At 40.0% G+C, this 18,310-nt stretch overlaps 1 protein-coding gene across 15 annotated transcripts in view; it reads right to left on the reverse strand.

Moving 5' to 3' along the window:
* Nucleotides 1-18,310, reverse strand: part of NCOA3 (nuclear receptor coactivator 3) — a 140,431-nt gene that overhangs the window by 20,828 nt on the left and 101,293 nt on the right. For 14 of the 15 annotated variants that reach the window (XM_045444311.1, XM_045444313.1, XM_045444318.1 and 11 more), the window contains 10 exons: nt 10,991-11,095; nt 9,918-10,090; nt 9,331-9,431; nt 8,172-8,346; nt 7,714-7,902; nt 7,444-7,545; nt 3,553-3,693; nt 3,145-3,292; nt 1,789-2,180; nt 750-1,618 (listed from right to left, as the gene is read on the reverse strand). In XM_045444311.1, the coding sequence (XP_045300267.1) occupies nt 750-1,618; nt 1,789-2,180; nt 3,145-3,292; nt 3,553-3,693; nt 7,444-7,545; nt 7,714-7,902; nt 8,172-8,346; nt 9,331-9,431; nt 9,918-10,090; nt 10,991-11,076 (2,376 nt within the window). In that variant the 5' untranslated portion in view covers nt 11,077-11,095. Of the gene's footprint in view, nt 1-749; nt 1,619-1,788; nt 2,181-3,144; nt 3,293-3,552; nt 3,694-7,443; nt 7,546-7,713; nt 7,903-8,171; nt 8,347-9,330; nt 9,432-9,907; nt 10,091-10,990; nt 11,096-18,310 lie in introns of those variants that run through there. The other variant, XM_045444321.1, reaches the window with a different exon arrangement.

Raw genomic sequence — 18,310 nt, forward strand, 5'->3', positions numbered from 1 at the left:
GCATCTGACTTCGGCTCAGGTCATGATTTCCAGGTTTATGGGTTCAAGCCCCGCATCGGGCTCTGTGCTGACAGTTCACAGCCTGAAGCCTGCTTCACATTCTGTCTCCTTCTCTCTCTATCCCTCCCCTGTTCACACTCTGTCTCTATCTCTCAAATATAAATAAACATTAAAAAAATTTTTTTAATAAAATAAAAATAAAAAGAGCTCTTGGTCCATAAATTTGGAGCACTAGGTTAAACAAAAATTAAATAGACATCCAAACAGCAAGACTTCCCCAAGACTTTAATTTTCTCAGGTGCATATTAACACCTCCCAGAGGAGTCAGAGTTTGACAAACGCTTATACGGAATGAGATCATGTACAGAGGGAAACATGATTTTAGGTAAAAATCAAAATTCTGTTACTTAACGCATTAAGTTCTCCCCCCCATTTCTTTCTACTATACCATTACATGACCCAACCTTCTCATTCCAACAACAAAACCTCCATGAAAATTTTCAAATTCTCTACTAACTGGTTCAAGTTATAGTCACATTTTAAAACACCCACATCTGGTTATTTCCAAATTGCGTCACATTACACTTCACAATGCCCAAAAGAATGACAAAGAACCGACAGCTCAAGAATGACTTCCATCACATAAACCTAAAATAGAAGATAAGCTTTTGCACGTAACATACTGTCTTTCTAACACAGAAATGCAAGGATTAACCACGATGACTAAGCTGGAAAATAGAACAAATTACCTCTTCATTTGTTTCTGTCTTAATTTTAGAGTCTTTCTCTTGACTCGAGCTAGGAACGGCGGAGCTGCTGCACTGACTCCCTTTATTGTCCACTCCTTCCACTTTGGGCTGCAGTTCTTTAGAGAGCGGATCACTGGGATCATCCCTGTCCAGCAGGTATCTAAGAAGTGCATTATTCTCCTTCTTCTTAGGACTCAGTTGCTCCTGCTTGACGCTTCCTTCCACACCAGACGCTGCACTACCGGTGTCTTTCCCCGTGGCTTCTGCGGTAATCTTGGCTACTTCTGCGGGTGAATTCCCATTCTGCAGCAACTTGTGCAGGATCCGGTGTTTCTCCTGCAGCAGTGACCCGTGCATATTGGATGTGGAGGACACTCCTCCAGAGGTCGAAGAAGAGACCCCAGAGGGGCTGGTGACACTAATGGAAGAGTCTTTACAACTTGAATCCAGGGGGGAGTTGGTCAAAGAGGAATGGCCCCGATCATCAGAAGAACAGGTAAGTAACTGCAGTAATTTTTTATGACCTTTGCTTTCCAGAGGACCCCTCTGATTCTCTGACCCTTCGATACTGCTCTCCTTACTTTCTTTGTCACTGAGGTGATCCCTGCTATTTGACTGACACATTGAACTCTCCACTGGATTCTGATCACAATACAAGCCCAGGGGACTCTTGGAATCCTGACTGTTCACTTTACTTGGCTGGCTTATATTCATATTGGGAGAGTTATCCAGTTTGGGGCCTGGTGAAGACAGAGTGGATAAAAGAGAAGTCCCCACACCCTCACTGATAGCTTGAAGAGCACTCAGAGAGCTACTAGAAAAGCTGTGGCTCCCAGTATTTCCAGAAGATCCCATGGGCGAGTGCACACCTGGATGTGGAGAAAAATTAAGGCAACAATTAAGACTATCAGATGCTGTAACAAAATGCCACTTAACTCTATTATAAAATGAACTGACTTTACAAGAACTGCAGCAGAATAAAAAGAGAAGGATTACTGAAGAGTAAAAACTAAAGAAACGGAAATGCCAACACAAATACCTGCAACAGGAGAAAACTGGTGTGAGGCCATCTTTGGACTCCCACGATTACGAGGAGAAATCATGATGTTCTGCTGGTTGGAGCCAAGGCCAGGGCTCCCGTGTGGGGGGCTACTCATGTTGAGACCATAGGTGCTATTCTGATAGGAAGATGGGGACTGCATGCCTGGCCCAGCGTTCATTGAAGCTATGGTGCTGGAAGCCCCATACCTAGGCCCACTCATCTGCCCTGTGGAGCTGGGGTCGGCCAAGCCATAGGGCCTGCCGCTTAGCATCTGTAAGCCTTGGTTTGGCGACATGCTCATGCCGCCTACCGAACTGTTGCATCCAGCTGCTGGAGGTCTAATGCCTTGTCCAACAGGATTCGCGTTTGGTCTATACCCATTCTGTTCCCTGCAAAGAAAGAAGACAAACCTTCACTAAAATATTACAAGCATGCGGGGTGCCTGGGTGGCTCAGTTGGTTAAATGTTCAACTGCAGCTCAGGTCATGATCTTGTGGTCAGTGAGTTCGAGCCCCGTGTCGGGCTCTGTGCTGACAGCTGAGAGCCTGGAGCCTGCTTCGGATTCTGTGTCTCCCTCTCTCTCTGCCCCTCCCCCACTCGTGCTCGGTCTCTCTCTCAGAAATAAACATTAAAAAAAAATTTTTTTTAAACATTACAAGCATGCATTAAAACACTCAAGATTTTTTTTTAAATGATGAAGTGCCACGAACTTCACTTCCTAGGCACCATTCCAACACTTAGTACCAATTCCAACCTAAATATTGATCAGTTATGACGAGCCCAGTGAAATACTTTTTAATATGCCACAAAATCTAGGAGTGACCACCACCACAGCACTGAGGACCAACAGTTACACTAACTGGAATCTCGGCGGGACTTTACTAGAGTCGCCACACATCTAGGGGCTAACCTGGAGGTACCTGCAAATTATGCAAGATCGTTAATGGGTAAATATCCTGCTTTTCCACGTGTTGCTCACTTACCACTAGCAACAACAAGAGTAACTCTCAGTTTTGCTTAGAGTCTACTTTCAAATTTTAAATGCAATCCCTGGAAGCAATGTAACACATCATCAGAAATGAAAGGGAACAGCGGTAGTCACATTAGATAGTTCTTTTATCCATTAGGCCTTCCCATTCCCGAGCTTTCCCAGGAAGTAACTAATGAGCAAATCCTCATTTTCACATAAAAATATAACCTTAAAAAATATATCATAACCCAGGAATCTAAACTCACTTCAGCAAATCCAAAGGCTCTGCTTTTTCTATTAAATCTTGCTTTTCACATTAATAATAAGGCACCCTGAGAACACCACTGCATTTAATGTGAGGAGATGCAGGAATCTATCATTACCTCTGAAGAAAGTGGGTCGAGACAAAGCCATGCCGATCATTTGTGACAGGGTTTCGGAAGAGTTTGCTTTTGGTCTGTGCAGTCACTATGGTTCCGTCGGCCAATGAGAATCTATACACCGGGGTTTCTGCATGGCCATGGATATAAGCTGTTGGGGAAAATACACCATTACTAGCGACTACAGTTGGCAAAACAGACACATGTAAGAGAGGAGAGAAAGGAAGTCTACTTCAAGTGCCACATTTTCAAAATCCAGGGAAAAGACTGGACCTGCACCAAAATTACAAGCAGGCTACAAGAATTCCTGCCCCACATGCACAGAACAGCAACTACAGCCTTGTACGTACTTTATGCTATATACAAACACAAAAACAAACAAGACCAAGAATCAACCTCAGAATTCTTTACCTTCTTGATAGTGACGTTTCTGGGACCACGACTGACCATCATTAAGACTAAAAAACCTCTGGATACACCTTCGGATAATATCTTCAAAGCCAGGCCTCATGGAAGATCTCAGTGAATTTGTATCTATATTGACAACTTTTCCTATTAAACAGAAAATAAAGAGTTAAATCCAACCCACAAGTATTTACTGGTTGCACGCTGACCGCATGGCTTAGCTCTGAAGATTCAAATAAAGACACCAAATCTTTGCTCTGCTTACTCTGCTAGATCCAGGGCTTTTATTTTTAAGGACACAGTCCTACAGGACATTCTTACATTAAATGTCCTCCTGTACAGAGTATCACAGAACTCCTTTCACTTTCTGAATGCACAGAATAGAACACGGCCACATAACCTTAGGTTCATTTTCACTTAAAGGAAAAAAATACCACCTACCAGTAAAATTGTTCTTCTGAAGATAGTCTGTCCCTGCAGCTATGAAAATACCTACCTACACAGCTAGCAGGGACAATTCTTTTCATCTGAGAGGTGACTGCATCTTTGGACACTTAAAATCTAAACCAGGAAGGTTAACCAAATACTCATTTCTACCAGTCTGGAAGTTTCTGACAACTTTTGTTTAACATCAAATACACTAGAGAGACAAAATTTATACGACTCAAAAACACTACAAAATTAAAGGTTTTATGAAGATGGCCCTTTAAAAAAATGGCTAGGCCTTTCAACACTTTCTGAGCAGTATTAGGACAAGAATAAACATTGGCAAGAATACACACCTAACAAAATGTGGCAAAAGGAGCCAAGAAGAAAAGAGTTGATCCATTGTCGAAGAAAGAGCAATATGAGGAGAAAGCACCCGCTATGTTCAGTGAAAGGAATGTTCAGACAACATCAGTCATAAGAACTCTGTCGACGGACCACAATGGTCTCTGATGGCCTCAAGAACTGTGCTTCTGAAGTGAGCCTTACTGGTCCCCAGAATGTTGAAGTCACATTTTAAAAATTCAAAATAATTACTGAGGATGCACTGGGCAAAAACCGTGAGATCAACATTCGGGACATGGATGCCCAAGACAAAATGTGCTCCACGGCAAAAAGAGCCAGACTATGACTGAAAGCTCATGTTGATATCAAGAAATCAATGGTTGTTTCTGCCTGTTCCACATATGCCTTACTGAAAAGGCAATACTCAGACCCAGACAACCTCTTATGCTTGGCACTAACAGGCCCACCAAATTGGGAAGGTGATGGAAATCCTGACCCAAGAGGGGCAGACAAATGACTTAAAAGGAGTGGTTAATGACTTGATCTCTGACAGACTGGGAAAGATACAGAAAAGGCTTTCCAATCTATTTACCCTGTCCATGATGGGTTTGTCAGAAAAGTAAAAATGCTGAAGAAAATCAGGTTTGGATTGGGAAAACACACGGTGTAAGATGGTTCTGAAAAAGCTGCTGGGGATGAGAAAGGTACTAACAGTGGATGAGCTCATGGACAGAGTCCCCAGTTAAGAATCTGTGTAAAATCCAGACCCTTCATGACATATTAAAAAAATCTTAACGGGGGGGGGGGGGGGATGTCCCACCTAGGGAGAAGTGACAAATGCACTGCAGGGGAAGAGTAAACGTTTGCGTGCTGTGCCCAGAATAAAGATGGCCTGTCCTCAACCCCTCCTCTGAGCTCAGCTCTGACACCCAGATGACAAACACAAAATAGATGCTCAGAAAAAGTTCACATCTGGGACAGAGAATAAAATCTCTCCAGAGTCCAAAATAAGTATTCTGTGGAGGGCAAGAAACCTCCTATGAAAGGAGAGACAGCAACTAGAAAATGCCGGCTATGGTGAGATGGCTCTCAGATGTGAACCAGACAAAAGGATTTCACTTTGCCTGCCTGGTAACTTCTACCTTTTATAATAAGAGGAGACATTAATGAGATAATTTTAAAGGTTCTATTCACTAAATTGCTTGAGTAAAGATGTTCTATTTAGTATTTTCAGCTATAAAATGTGAAATATTGTTATTCAGGGAGAAAATTTAGCCTGCCAAAACATAATAGGTACAGAGTAAGAACCACTCTAGAAGGTAAAAATTCACATAAAAATTTCTGTCACCAGGTTTGATTATCTCAAAGTAAGTTAATAAAGAAAAAATTTTTCCTATGTAAGATAATATTTATCAGTGTAAACAGACTGTCAATTAAGTATACAAAAAACTTTTTTTGCTACTTTTTTCATCTGTGGAAATTAATCTCAAGCAACTTCAAGACAGGTAACTGAGCCTGGCATAAAATGATTGAAAACTACAAAAATAGCTTTTTTTTTTTAAGAGTAGAATACTGTTATGTGTGCATGTGTACATAACATATACATATATATGCACATGTAATAGCTATAGGTATGTTACGTATATTTAAATTTTTTTCAAGTTTATTTTTGAGAGGGATAGAGAGAGTGTATGCACAGGGCAGGGGTGGGGGGGGGGGGGGTGGAGAGAGGGAGAGGGAGAGAGAGAGAGAGAGAGAGAGAGAGACAGACAGACACATGGAGGGAGGGAGGGAGAATCCCAAGCAGGCTCCACTGGCAGAACCTGATGTGGGGCTCGAACTCACGAACCATGAGATCGAGACTTGAGCCAAAGTTGGATGCTGAACTGACTGGGCCACCACCCAGGCACCCCATGTATATTTAAACCTATTCCATTTTATCAAATTACTTATTGCAGGTCCACAAGGTGCATACAAAGCAAACAGTACAGGCTTTGACATCAGGCAGACCCAACTGCAAATTCTTTACCACCCAGGATCTAATGTTGGGCAAGGAACTCAATCTCTGCCGCCCGACCTGCTTCCTCATCTCTGGGATGGCACCTACAAGACAAGCCTTGACATCACCATTCAGGGTTAGATGATCGCATGAGCAATCCTGAAGGTGAATACAGATAATAATGCAACTACATTTAATTTCATTATGCGCTTGATCACTTATACTGGCTTTAAGTCTTTATTTTTTTTTTATTAAATTTTTTTTTTTTTCAACGTTTATTTATTTTTGGGACAGAGAGAGACAGAGCATGAACGGGGGAGGGGCAGAGAGATAGGGAGACACAGAATCGGAAACAGGCTCCAGGCTCTGAGCCATCACCCCAGAGCCCGACGCGGGGCTCGAACTCACGGACCGCGAGATCGTGACCTGGCTGAAGTCGGACGCATAACTGACTGCGCCACCCAGGCGCCCCATGGCTTTAAGTCTTTATTCCCATAGTCAAAAAAGGGCAGACCAAGTCTGAAGCTCATGTTGATATCAAAAATTACTCCCAGTAATTCTTAAAATTATCGTATTTTTGAAAACTTGTTTATGAAAAATGGGTTTGAAGTTAGAGAACAGAAATATACTGATTTCAAATGCTACTGGGAGAGAAAGCTACGTGTCTCTACATTTATTTTTTATTTGTTTATTTGAGGGAGTTTAACTGTCAAATATACCCAACTCAAATGCCAAGGGTTTTACTGAATCTTAAGAGTTGCATAAGAAACATAAGAAATGGGGGTGCTGGGTGGCTCATTCGGTTGAGCATCTGACTCCTGGTCTCGGCTCACGGTTTGAGTTTGTGCCCCACTTAGGCTCTGCGCTGACCATGGAGAGCCTGCTTGGGATTCTGTCTCTCCCTCTCTCTGCCCTTCGCCCGCGCCCGCATGCTTTCTTTCTCTCTCTAAAATAAATAAATTTCAAAAAAAAAAAAAGAAAGAAACGTAAGAAATAATCTACGCAAAGCATTCACTACAGTGGGTATAGGTACTTTTACATGAGCGTGCAGGCTGCAAAAATAGTTAACTTTCATAATAACTCTCAAATGAACAAAATGTATATACACACATACACAAAGTTTTTACCTGAAAGATCATGTCTAGTAATAAAGCTCTCGGGGTTTGAGGGAAACGCTCTTTCGCCTGTAGTAATGCGACGTGCTACACAGATCATACAGGATTGCAAATCTACAATACAAATTCAACCAGGTAAGGATTACATTTAACTTTTGGACAGATCTCTCAAATAGACAAGTAAGGACATGGAATTCAGTCAATGAATACAACAATGGAAATCACAGAACTACAAATTTGGCTGCTGTCTGAAAAACATTTCAAACATGTGGTCAATCTTACCTTCCCCTTCCTCCATCATAGCTCGAGGCTGAGACAGGGCAAAGCACTGCATTGTTTCATATCTCTGGCGCATTTCAGGATTAGTGTTGATGTCTTCCAGAATATCATGTGGTGTTTTCATCAGCATACGGCAATTAAAAGTATGGCTTTTTTGTCTCTGGGTCTCATTTGTCCAGGCAACTCCATTGACTTTGGAAAACAAATTGAAAAAAGTTTTTTAAAAAGCTGGCAATTCAGGGGTGCCTAGGTGACTCAGTCAGTTAAGCATCCAACTTCGGCTCAAGGTCATGATCTCACAGTTCATGAGTTCGAGCCCCACATGGGGCTCTGTGCTCTGCTTCGGATCCTCTGTCTCCTTCTCTCTCTGCCCCTCCCCAACTTGCCCCCTTCCTTCAAAAATAAACCTTATTTTTTAGTGTTTACAAAATTAAGAAAGGAAATACACATTAAAAGACTACCTGTAGATTTCGGTAAGTTTTTAAGGAAATCCTTTCTGTCTTCTTCATGCAAGATACTGTAGACACTTGTGTTAACCAGGTCTTCTTGCTTATATTGCAGGTATTGTGTGACATTTTCTGACACAAATACAATGTTTCCATCACGATTCACCACAAACAGGAAACCATCCAATGCCTAAAGTGGGATAGGTTAATATGGGCTATTATGGACTGAACTGTATCCCCCACCCAAATTCACATGTTGAAGCCCTAACTCTCAATGTGGCTATATGCGGATATTTGGACACAGGGCCCTGGTTATGGGGTTAAGGTTAAATGAGGTCATAAGACTAAGGCTCCAATCCAATAGGACTGATGTTCCTAGGTAAGAAGACAGATACGAGGGGTGCACAGACACAGAGAAAAGGTCATGTGAAAACACAAGGAAAAGGCAACCATCCACAAGCTAAGCAAAGAGGGTTCAGGAGAAACCAAGCATGCCAATACCTTGACCTTGGACTTCTAGCCTCCAGAACTTTAAAAATAAAGTCCTGTTGTTTAAGCCACCTAATCTATGATATTTTGTCATGGCAGTCTTCACCAATTAAAGGCACCAGCCTTAGCACTAAACAGAATTTTTTACAACTACTAGTGATTTAACAACCACTGCAAACAACTATTAGCTGCCACTTAGCCATTTCTATTCACACAGCACAATTACCATAGGATTGTATTTAAAGAATTAAAAATAAAAAGAATTTGAGGGAAAAAAGATAAATACAGCCAACATAAAATCTGAATGAATGTCTAATCTAATGTTTGAAGAATTACATCTTGAAAAGAGTTTTTAAAAATGAAATATCCTTAGCACTTCTTGGTTTTCCATTTGATACGAAATCAAGTTACAGGAGCCACCCCACTCCCTAATGAGAATTTACAAAGAACTGAACGGAGCAACTGAGAAATACTTGAAGTGAACTAGTTGAAACAAAAAAAAGTTAATAGTTGCACTTTATGAAGAGCCTCCTCTCTGTTCCCGTCTCCTGCTTTACAGGGAGAGAAACATGCTATAGGCAAATCATACCTATTGAGGACAACTACTTACAAAACAATGTTTAAGCACGTCACAAAAAGCATATTCTTAAGTCTTAAAAATTCCTCACAAGTATAATATACTTGCCTGAAGTAAAAGTGGCCCTAAGGAATCTTTATCAATTACTCCCTGCCCCGTAGAAGATACATCAGCTTTCTGAACATCATCATCATTGGAAATGGCTTTTCCTGAAAAGACAGAAGACAATACTACAAACATCACAAATATCAGTTACAGATCAAATTCACCTCCAAACAGTCCCCAGAACACGAACACACACACACACACATGCACACACGCACGCACGCACACGCATACATATGCACATATACAACATTTCCTAATAAGAAACCAATTCTGCAATTTTTAAATCTTAAAACTTGAGTTACACAGGAGGGCAGAAGATACCCTTAATTTTCTTTCACTACTATATGTACTATCCCATGGCTTCCTGAAAGGCAACTAACATGGGACAGGGTGAGAACACTGGCCTCTTTCTAATTCTCTATTAACTATTTCTCAAGGAGTACTAAGTTGGCCAACTCATTTGTCCAATCCCACACAGGACAGGTCCCACTAGTCCACACGTGAGCAACAAGGTAGCAAAAAGGATGTAAACATAGTTAACAAGTTCCTTCTAAAAAGATTGGAGTGTTTTTCTTACTTTGTATTACCTTGCTCTTTTATTTGACGGATCTGTCTTACTGTTTCCTTTAAAATTGCACATTTATCTGGTTTGACATTGAAATTGTCAATATCACTAAGATTAGCAGATATAAGTTCAGCCAGTTCTTCAATATATTTACTCTCCTGCTCCCGTCTCCACTTTTCACCACTGCAGGTAAGACTGAGAGAGAAGATGGGGGGGGGGGGGGGGGGGGGGGTGTGGCGGGGAGAGAAGGCCATGAATGTACCTATCACAAAAAAACGCTGGGAGCAGAATCACCAGCACCTTCATACATAAGCAAATAAAATTTAGCCAATAGAAACCATCAAAAACTCATCTTGGAGAAGAAGTACAATACAGCAGAAATTCAGGCAAACCTAATTCAAGTCCACCTTTTGGTTAGCCTGGTGGCCTTGGGGACACTTAGCCTCTGACCATGCAGAAAATAAGGATACACAGTCTTTACATCAAAGAGACAGTAAAACAACAAATAATAACAAAAAGAGTGTTAGCTACTTATTAATGACAAGGTTTTACATAAGGCTTATAAGCCATTTTTTACTTTGTAAGAATCACATTAAAACTCAAGTCATAGTGACCTTGGCAAATACTAAAAAGGCTAGCGTAACATTGCATGAAATATTAGATTTCTATTTTTTAAACTGCAAACTTTATTCAGGAAAAGGACGATGAAACTTCACAAAGGCTAAAATATCAACTTACAACATCTTCTTACAGGAATTTAAAGAGTAATCTGATTTGCAACAATCTTGATGCTCTATTCCTGACTCCTACCTACCTCTTTCACTAAAAAATGCCTCACACTACCTCAAAAGTGTTAGTTATTGGACTAACTAACTTTTATCTGAATCACCAATAAGATTTCTATTATATCATAAGGATGTCTATCTGATCACTGAGCCATTCTACTTAATTCAAAGCAAAATCATATTATTTAAGCAAAGACAAAAATCTACCTGAGAACTTAAACAACAGAAAGCTAAAATGTTCATTTTAAGTCAAAAAAATAATGGTAGCGGGAGGAGACCTTGATGAAGGATCAGGAAATAAACGACCTACCCCTGTCCTGGAGTATCACATGGCAATTTGCGTTTTCGTGAATCAGGGGCCAGTGGATCCAAGGAGTTTTCTCCTAATCCGCTCATTGTGACTATACATCAGCAACTAAGAAAGAATGATGATAAGATGAAAACATTGTAAAATACCCATGTTGTATGCTTGAATGGTTGAATCTTATAATTCAGAACTACTTTCCCTAAATGGTTAGGTAAGTCTTAATATTCTTAATTATAAATGAGTACCCTGAAGACAACGTCAAAAGTTCATATTCTAGTTTAATTCTGCAGAATGTCAAACCCCAAGACTAAAATGTTTCTCAAGTCCCACTAAAAATGTGTATGTTGAGGGGCGCCTGGGTGGCGCAGTCGGTTAAGCGTCCGACTTCAGCCAGGTCACGATCTCGCGGTCCGTGAGTTCGAGCCCCGCGTCAGGCTCTGGGCTGATGGCTCAGAGCCTGGAGCCTGTTTCCGATTCTGTGTCTCCCTCTCTCTCTGCCCCTCCCCCGTTCATGCTCTGTCTCTCTCTGTCCCAAAAATAAATAAACGTTGAAAAAAAAAATTAAAAAAAAAAAAATGTGTATGTTGAATACTCTGAATACTTCAAAGGATGAGGAAGGCATCTTCTTCATATTTAATAACAAGAAAAAGAGACCATCAACTTTTTCCAAGTGATAAAATCCTGGGGTGCCTGGCTGGCTCAGTCAGTAGAGCATGCAACTCTTGATCTTGGGGTCCCAAGTTCAAGCTCCACCTTAGGTGTGGAGATTACTTAAAAATAAAATCTCAAAAAAAAAAAAAAAAATCCTAGGGGTGCCTGGGTGGCTCACTCGGTTGAGAATCAGACTCCTGATTTTGGCTCAGGTCATGATCCCAGGGTCGTGGGATGGAGCCCCATCCATTTTGTGCTCTGCTCTGAGCGTGGAGCCTGCTCAAGACTCATTCATTCATTTATTCATTCATTCATTCTCTCTCAAATAAAAAAAAATGGAAAATAAGAAAGAAATCCTGAGTTTTATTTATACCCAACTAAGGACAAATTAGAGATTATCCTGTCACTTGGTAAGGAGTCTTCAAATGATACATGTCTACATTTTTTTTCAGGCTATTTTCAATGTAGCACATTGCTTTCCTTTAAACTATTTCATTAATATTTATTACCCACTGTGTTTTTCTTCTATGACTTCAAAACTAATCTTAGAGCATGTAAATAATCTGTAAGCCCCACTACATGAGGCCTGGAGAGTAGATGCACAATGAAAAGTGGGGGGGGGGGGGGGGGGGGGGGATTTTCAGGGTATCTAAATAGCAACAATCATTTTAGTAACGACTGATGGAAATATAATGTTTTGGTTAAGGTTTCAATGATGAAAATAACGAAGGGTGTTTCTTTATTTTTTTTTTTTTAATGTTTATTTTTGAGAGAGAGAGAGAGAGAGCGCGCATGCGCAAGTGGGGGGAAGGGTGGGGGGGGGCACAGAATCTGAAGCAGGTTTCAGTCTCTGAGCTGTCAGCACAGAGCCCGATGTGGGGCTCGAACCCATGAACCGCGAGATCATGACCTGAGCTGAAGTCAGACGCTTACCCGACTGAGCCACCCAGGCACCCCACCCCACGTAGGGTGTTTCTTGTTGAAACAGTAACAGTGTTTTAACAGTCAGCAGCTCATAATTTTAAGACCTCTACTAAACCTTCACGTACAAAGAATTTTATTTGTCCTAAATTCTTATTTAGGAAGACAATCCTTGTTCTAAAGAATTCCAAGTCAATCAAGAAGTTCGAATTTTCCAACCTTTTTCTCAGTATGTTAAAATGCATCTTGCATTCCATCTAGATTTTTAGACATATACTGAAGGACATAAATTTCCACTAGGTGGCACAATACTACAGAGAGAGAGGAGACAAAAATGCAAAATTTCATACAGGATGCTAATGAAACTTAAAAAAGCATAGCTTTTAAAAAATCAAAACCACATAATCACTAACCAAGAGTTCTAGATTATGACATCACCTGTACAGATACTGTAGGTATGAATTAAATACCAATAAAATTCATTCTACCTAGAAGTTTGGTAGTAAAATGTAAAATCAAAGCTGAAAGGCAGAGAGAGGTTTCCAAGAGTCTTTTTCTCCTCACAACATTAAGCTAAAGTAAAGGAGAGTAAAGTACTTAAAATGCCTTTTTTTTTTAACAATTTTTTAATGTTTACTTAATTTTGGGGAAAGACAGAGAAACAGAGCGTGAGCAGGGGAGGGACAGAGAGAGGGGGAGACACAGAATCCGAAGCAGCCTCCAGGCTCTGAGCTGTCAGCACCGAGCCTGACATGGGGCTCGAATTCACGAACTGCAAGATCATGACCTGACCCGAAGTCGGACGCTTAATCAACTGAGCCACCCAGGTGCCCCAGAGCTTAAAATATCTTTGATTAATAGTGGCTTAATATTAAGGTTTTAAAGCATACCCAGATCTCACAATGCCAGAAAAAATGTATTCTTCAAAAATGACAATGTAATAAAAGAGTCTATAAATATTCCAGATTAAAGAAAACTAAAGAGAAATGACAAATATGATATATCATCCCATACTGGATTCTGTCCTATAGAGGGGAGATGCTATAAAGCACATGATGGGATCGACTGACAAGTTTAAAATATGGAGGACAGGATTATTTTATCAATGTTAAATTTACTGAAGTTGAGTTCTGTACATATTTAAGAAGCTATCCTTATTCTTTTTTTTTTTTTTTTTTTATAACGTTTATTTAATTCTCAGAGAGAGAGACAGACAGACAGACACACACAGAATGCGGGACATGGTGGTGGGCGTTAGAGAGGGAAAGGCACAGAATGTGAAGCAGGCTCCAGGCTCTGAGCTGTCAGCAGAGAGCTCCATGCGGGGCTTGAACCCACCAGCGGTGAGATCGTGACCTGAGTCAAAGTCGACGGCTTAACTGATTGAGCCACCCAGACGCCCTAGAAGCTATCCTTATTCTTGATATTTACAGCAAATGGGTCATTATGTATGTAAATGGCCCTCCAATGGTAGAGGCCATTTTAGGTGAGTGAGAAAAGGAACAGGAGAAGCAAAGGAGAGGGAGAAAGGAGGGTAGCAAAATACTGGCACTGGATAAAACCTGGTAGAAGAGAAACTTTTAAATTCTATTCTTTTTCCTGCAACTTTGATTTTAGTTTAAAATTATTCCCAAATAAAAATATTTTTAAAGCATGTTCAGTTTTTATTTCCACTTTTCCTAAAACAGTCCTTAAGTACAGAAAAATAGTTTTAGCTATGTCTCAATACACAAATTTTGTATTTGTTTCACTCACAGTTATTTTTAAATTGAGTGGCCAACTATTCAGTGAATAATAACATTTTTATTTTTTTAATGTTTGTTTACTTTAGAGAGAGAGAGAGAGAGAGAGAGAGTGCGCACGCGCGCACAAGTGGGGGAGAGGCAGACACAGAATCGGAAGCAGGTTCCAGGCTCTAAGCCGACAGCACAGACACCGACGCGGGGCTCGAACACATGAACCATGAGATCATGACCTGAGCCAAAGTCAGATGCTCATCCAACTGAGCAACCCAGGCGCCTGAGTAATAATATTTATGTTAAAAATATACTCTAACAATAGCCAAAGTAAGGAAAGAGCCCAAATGTCCATCGATGGATAAACAGATAAAGATGTGGTCTGTATATACAATGGAGTATTACTCGGCAATCAAAAAGAATGAAATCTTGCCATTTGCAACTACATGGAAGGAACTAGAGGGTATTATGCTAAGCAAAATTAATCAGAGAAAGACAAGTATCGTATGACTTCACTCATATGAGGAATTTAAGATACAAAACAGATGATCATAAGGGAAGGGAAGCAAAAATAATATAAAAATGGAGGGGGACAAAACGTAAAAGACTCAAATACAGGGAACAAACAGGGATTGTGGGAGGGGGACTGGGCTAAATGGGCATTAAAGAATCTACTCCTGAAATCATTGTTGCACTATATGCTAACTTGGATGTAAATTAAAAATAAATTTAAAATAAATAAAATAGGAAAAATATGTATATATAAAATCTATTTCCAGGGCACCAAGGTGGCTCAGCCAGTTGAGCATATGACTCTTGATTTTGGCTCAGGTCATGATCCTAGGGCTGCGATCGAGCCCTGGGTTAGGATCTATGATGAATGTGGAGCCTGCTTAAGATTTCTTTCTCTCTCTCTCTCTGTCCCTCAGCCCCCTCTCTCCTCAGCTCACTCGCTTGCTCTCAAATAAAATTTAAAAAATTAAAATACTTGTATAAATATATGTATGTTATATATACATATGCATTATATAATATACATAAAATCTATTCCACATTCTGGATATTATTTCCTTACTTTGATGTTAAACATAAACTGAATACCCAAAATTCAATGGCAAACTATTTAGTGAATAAATAGTATTTTTTCATTTGAAAGACATAATTTATTCTCTATTTTCAGTATTATTTCACCCTTCTTTGCTGTTAAGCTGAATCTCCAATAGAGTGTAAGGTCCCTAGCATGTAATAGGTGGTGAGTTAATATTGCATGAACAGAACACTCAACTTATTAAGTCATACTTTAGAATTCCCTTCATTCTAATCTATATAAAAGTTAAAACTTTTTTAAAGTTTATTTATTTATTTTGAGAGAAAGAGTGTGCATGCGGGGGTGGGGGGGGTGGGGGGGTGGATGTGGTGGAAAGGGAGAGCAGGGGAGGGGCAGAAAGAGGGAGAGACAGAGTATCCCAAGCAAGCTCCATGCTATCAGCGTGGAGCCCACAAACCTTGAGACCGTGACGTGAGCCAAATCAAGAGTCAGTTGCTTAACCGAATGAATCAACCAGGTGCCCCAAAGTTAAAACTTTTTAAAATTTTCACTTCTACACTTGATATAGGATGCCACCAAAATGAGTTTTAAAGGCATAGATTGTATCAATAGAGAATCAAAACCATGACAATCTCTTAGTATGGAAGAAATCAATAATAATTATATTAAGTCTAAACAGGAAATGCACCCAAGTCATTCACATTAAGCCAATTTTTATGTGCACTGGGAGAAACATAAATATATCTCCATGTGTCCATGTACACAGACGTGGCTCTTTGTCTTCATGTGGCATAACAACAAGCTATAATGTGCATGACTGTCTAGTCTATGTGTCACCAAATTTACTCTTTCACAGAATCCACTGACCTCTAAATAACAAAGGCAATTATCCAGCAATGTACTAACGCTAAATTCTAATGTAAAAACCATGAAGGTTTCGTTATTTAAGACATAAATTTTTTTTTTTTTTTTTTTTTAAAGAAAAGATTTGCCAATTTCTTTTCTAGTTCTTACTCAGACATGAACAAACCTTGGAACCACACCACATTTACTGCATGATACCTAGGGGCGTCTGGGTAGCTCAGTCAGTTAAGTGACTGACTCTTGATTTGGGTCCAGGTCATGATCTCCCAGTTTGTGAGTTTGAGCCCCGAGCTGGGCTCTAGGCTGACAGTGTGGAGCCTGCTTGGGATTCTCTCCCCCCACCCCACCCCATGCGTGCATGGGCCGTGCACTCGTTCTCTCAAAATAAATAAATAAACTTTAAAAAAAAAAAAAAGGCTTTGAAGTGTCTGGGTGGCTCTGTCAGTTAAGCATTGGACTCTTGATCTTGGCTCAGGTCACGATCTCACAGTTTATGAGTTTGAGCCCCACAGTGGGCTCCACACTGACAGCACAGAACCTGCTTGGGATTCTCTCCCTCCCTCCCTCCCTCCCTCTCTCTCTCTCTCTCTCTCTCTCTCTCTCTGTCCCTCCACCGCTTGTGCATGCTCGTGCTTTCTCAAAATAAATAAAAACTTTAAAAAGTGGGGGGGGGGGGGGGATTGGAAACCAATTTGACAATAAACTTCATATATTGAAAAAAAAGGGGGGGAGATTTTTATTGCACAATACGTTAAAAAAAAAAGACCACATGATTTCCAAGAGTGAATGATATGTTAAAATAACAAAAAAATATATCAGTAAATATATCTCCTAAATTTCATTATGACCAAGAAAATGCTCAATATGAACAATTATAACTATTTCTGCTTAAAAAATAATACTTTTCAGCATATACAACAGCTAATACAATTACTCCTGAGCACAAATGACTATGACAAATACTTTATGTATAGTTTTGTTTATTTGGTATTAATCTTCGTTACAAACATAAAAATTGTCAATAGCATTGTTTTACTTGCCAAGTCTGCTGCCCGCTTCTGGCTGGCAAAGATGGACTCAAAACTATCTGTCTGAGGGGATATATTATCTATTTTGGTAAATTACTCTTTCTAAGGTACGAGAGGTCAATGTTTAGTGTACACATCCTAAATTTAGATCATTTTCAGTCAGTAGTCAAGAACCAAGGTGGGAGGAGAGAAGACATTACATACTAGGCCCATGAATAATTTTTCCCCCAAAAAAACTAAAAGTTAAGAAACATAAATCAGTAACTGTATAGCTTACATTTTTACATCTTAAATTATTACCCATCTAGGTTAGAGGATATGTGGAGTTGGTAAAATCAACATTCAAAGGGGAAATAATACAGCAAAAGAGCCCCAAAGTATCTTTGATAAGAACAGTCTATGAATACTGAGCCCCTTCTAAATTCTGACTCCCTACAATTAAAGATCATCTAAATAGCTGAGTAGAAAATTAAGACACAATATACACCTGCCCAAGTAACTCTTGAAATCCCCTCGTAAATCCAATAATGACTTGCATAGATATACTTTGAAGTTGCTAATGAAGAGATGTCCTCCGACTGATTATTAAGCTGGAGGTCCACCTCAACCACACTTCCAGGCAGAATGCAATCCAATCACAGAAGCTTTTCTAAGCCCCTGACACCATAGTATCTAAAAGGACTACAGTGGAGAACTTTTCATTGAATCAGAATTCAAAGGCCCAAAACGTATTCAGTCTTTCAATGTGAACACAGCCATCTGGATCCTTGAGCCATTTTTACAATATTTTTTTAAATTAAAAAAAAAAAAAAAAAAAGAATTTTACTTGTCACTCAAAAGTCATGATAATGTTGGCTGTATGACTGAGCAGCATCAACTAGCTTTTCTTTTGGTTATTTGACAGTTAAGACGAGAGAAAAATCTTGATTGTGTACAACTAGCCAGATGCACAAGGATACAGGAAGTATTCCTGTCCAAAAGGAAAAGATACCAATCAACAGTGCTAACGCCCATTAGGTAAGCCACAAGGGGGGGGGGGGGGGGGTGCGGGGGAGGAGGGTCTAAGAAAAGCCAC

Source organism: Leopardus geoffroyi, chromosome A3 (assembly GCF_018350155.1).
Source record: "Leopardus geoffroyi isolate Oge1 chromosome A3, O.geoffroyi_Oge1_pat1.0, whole genome shotgun sequence".
Taxonomy (NCBI): Eukaryota; Metazoa; Chordata; class Mammalia; order Carnivora; family Felidae; genus Leopardus; species Leopardus geoffroyi.